The sequence below is a fragment of the Sphaeroforma arctica genome, assembly GCF_001186125.1.
Source record: "Sphaeroforma arctica JP610 unplaced genomic scaffold supercont1.5878, whole genome shotgun sequence".
Lineage (NCBI taxonomy): Eukaryota > Ichthyosporea > Ichthyophonida > Sphaeroforma > Sphaeroforma arctica.
The window spans coordinates 115-1,819 of record NW_014034680.1 but is presented as its reverse complement, the minus strand read 5'-3'; the positions used below and the strand labels follow the sequence as shown (position 1 = coordinate 1,819).

Sequence of the window (1,705 nt, the reverse complement as noted above, 5' to 3'; positions counted from 1 at the left end):
GTGGTGCATGTGTGTGTATACGTTATATCGTGTTGGCATACGTATACTTTCCTAACATTTATCACACGACTGATGGAAATCTGTTCAACGTAAGTGATATCTGAATTGAAAAACAATACGTGATGTTCCGGTATCGCGGGCATCCAGTCATCCCAATACACTGTTAGGGGGTTGAAGGTTTGTGTGCTAGTAAACATGCACTTGTCCAAGTAACTATTGCTACCATAACTCTACTACCAATCGAAGGGCTTGGGGGGTATCCAGTTCGTACGGAGATCTACTCTAAAGTTCGTGGTAGCCGTCGGTTAAGCTGATGCCTTGTTGTTTGATTGCAGGCATGAAGTGGTTTGGTCTCGTGAACAGTGTCACACAGTTTTCAAAGGTGATGCGACAACAAATAGATTTGCGGATAGAAGCCGACCATCTGGAGAGGTATGTTTCTGTCAGTGATATATAGTTATATGAAGATATATATTGTAAGGTATTTGGAGGGTATATGTTGCAATTTATATTACGAAAAATGTTTTGTGCGATATAAAGTTGTATATTTTGTGTTATATGAAGATATATATTTTGTGTTATTATTCGTGTCAGGCAATAGTCTAGAGCTATGATATCTGAAACGGCAACGTCAGACTAAGCGGCAATGTGATATAAAGCGTTTTGGTCAGGGTACGCTTGCCGACCATCTGACACATACAACGGACACTGTTTGGTGGATAGCTGTGTTGCATTTATAAGCCATGTAGTTAACGTTCATACGCCATACCATTAACGTAGCCGAGTCTCCAACCCCGGCCGACTAAGTCGAATACAGGCAGTTCATGTAGCCACCAGTAAATGTACTAAGTACTGTTTAAAATATGTTGTTGGTTTGCGCATATCAGATTCCGGGCCAACTTTGCGAGCGATCAGACCATCTCCTTCCCAGAGCCTTACTACCCGTTTGTTTCCGACTGTGTGCTGGTGGAAGAACACATCGAGGGCACACCCATATCCGAATTCTTAGGAAAAGGCGCGCGGAGCTCGATCAAGTAAGTTTACATCGTGGTCTGTTGTTTACCGGCTTGTGTATGTAGTATGTACTGGGATATGTGTATGTATAGGAACGTGTGCTATCCTACCATCATATCGTTGTGTATATAGTAATGTGTGCTATCCTACCATCATATCGTTGTGTATATAGTAATGTGTGCTATCCTACCATCATATCGTTGTGTATATAGTAATGTGTGCTATCCTACCATCATATCGTTGTGTATACAGTACGGGTGTGAATATACAGATACATGTGTTCACGCGTGCAGTTGAAAGTTACTACAATATTCACCCGATCCATCTTTGTACACACATACATACATATCACATATATTTAATGCAAAATATCACATACATTAAATACATATTACATATATTTAATACACACATTTTAATCTCACATATATATTCGCGACGTTCAAGTGCTTGCAACCGATGATTCTCAACTTAGTGCGCCATCCTGTGCTTCTCAGAGATGATTCCGTTGCCTCTTCAGTTAAGCGGAAGAGCCTCGCGCGGGCTGGGCTAAAGGCGTTCCTAAAGATGGCGCTACAGGACAACTTCGTCCATGGCGATCTGCATCCAGGTATGTTATATCATCTATTGAATGAGTGGATGTGCTATGTTTGTGTATTTCTTAGGTATACCATCATTGTCGGAGATTGGT

General features: G+C 41.3%; 1 protein-coding gene across 1 annotated transcript; it reads left to right on the top strand.

Moving 5' to 3' along the window:
• Window positions 1–887: 887 nt before the first annotated feature.
• On the top strand, window positions 888–1,038 carry SARC_15283 (hypothetical protein; the record flags this gene model as incomplete). The annotated part of the gene is made up of 1 exon (XM_014290592.1): window positions 888–1,038. A coding segment is annotated over one exon (151 nt), but the record flags the coding sequence as incomplete, so codon positions are not given.
• Between the last annotated feature and the right edge of the window lie 667 nt (window positions 1,039–1,705).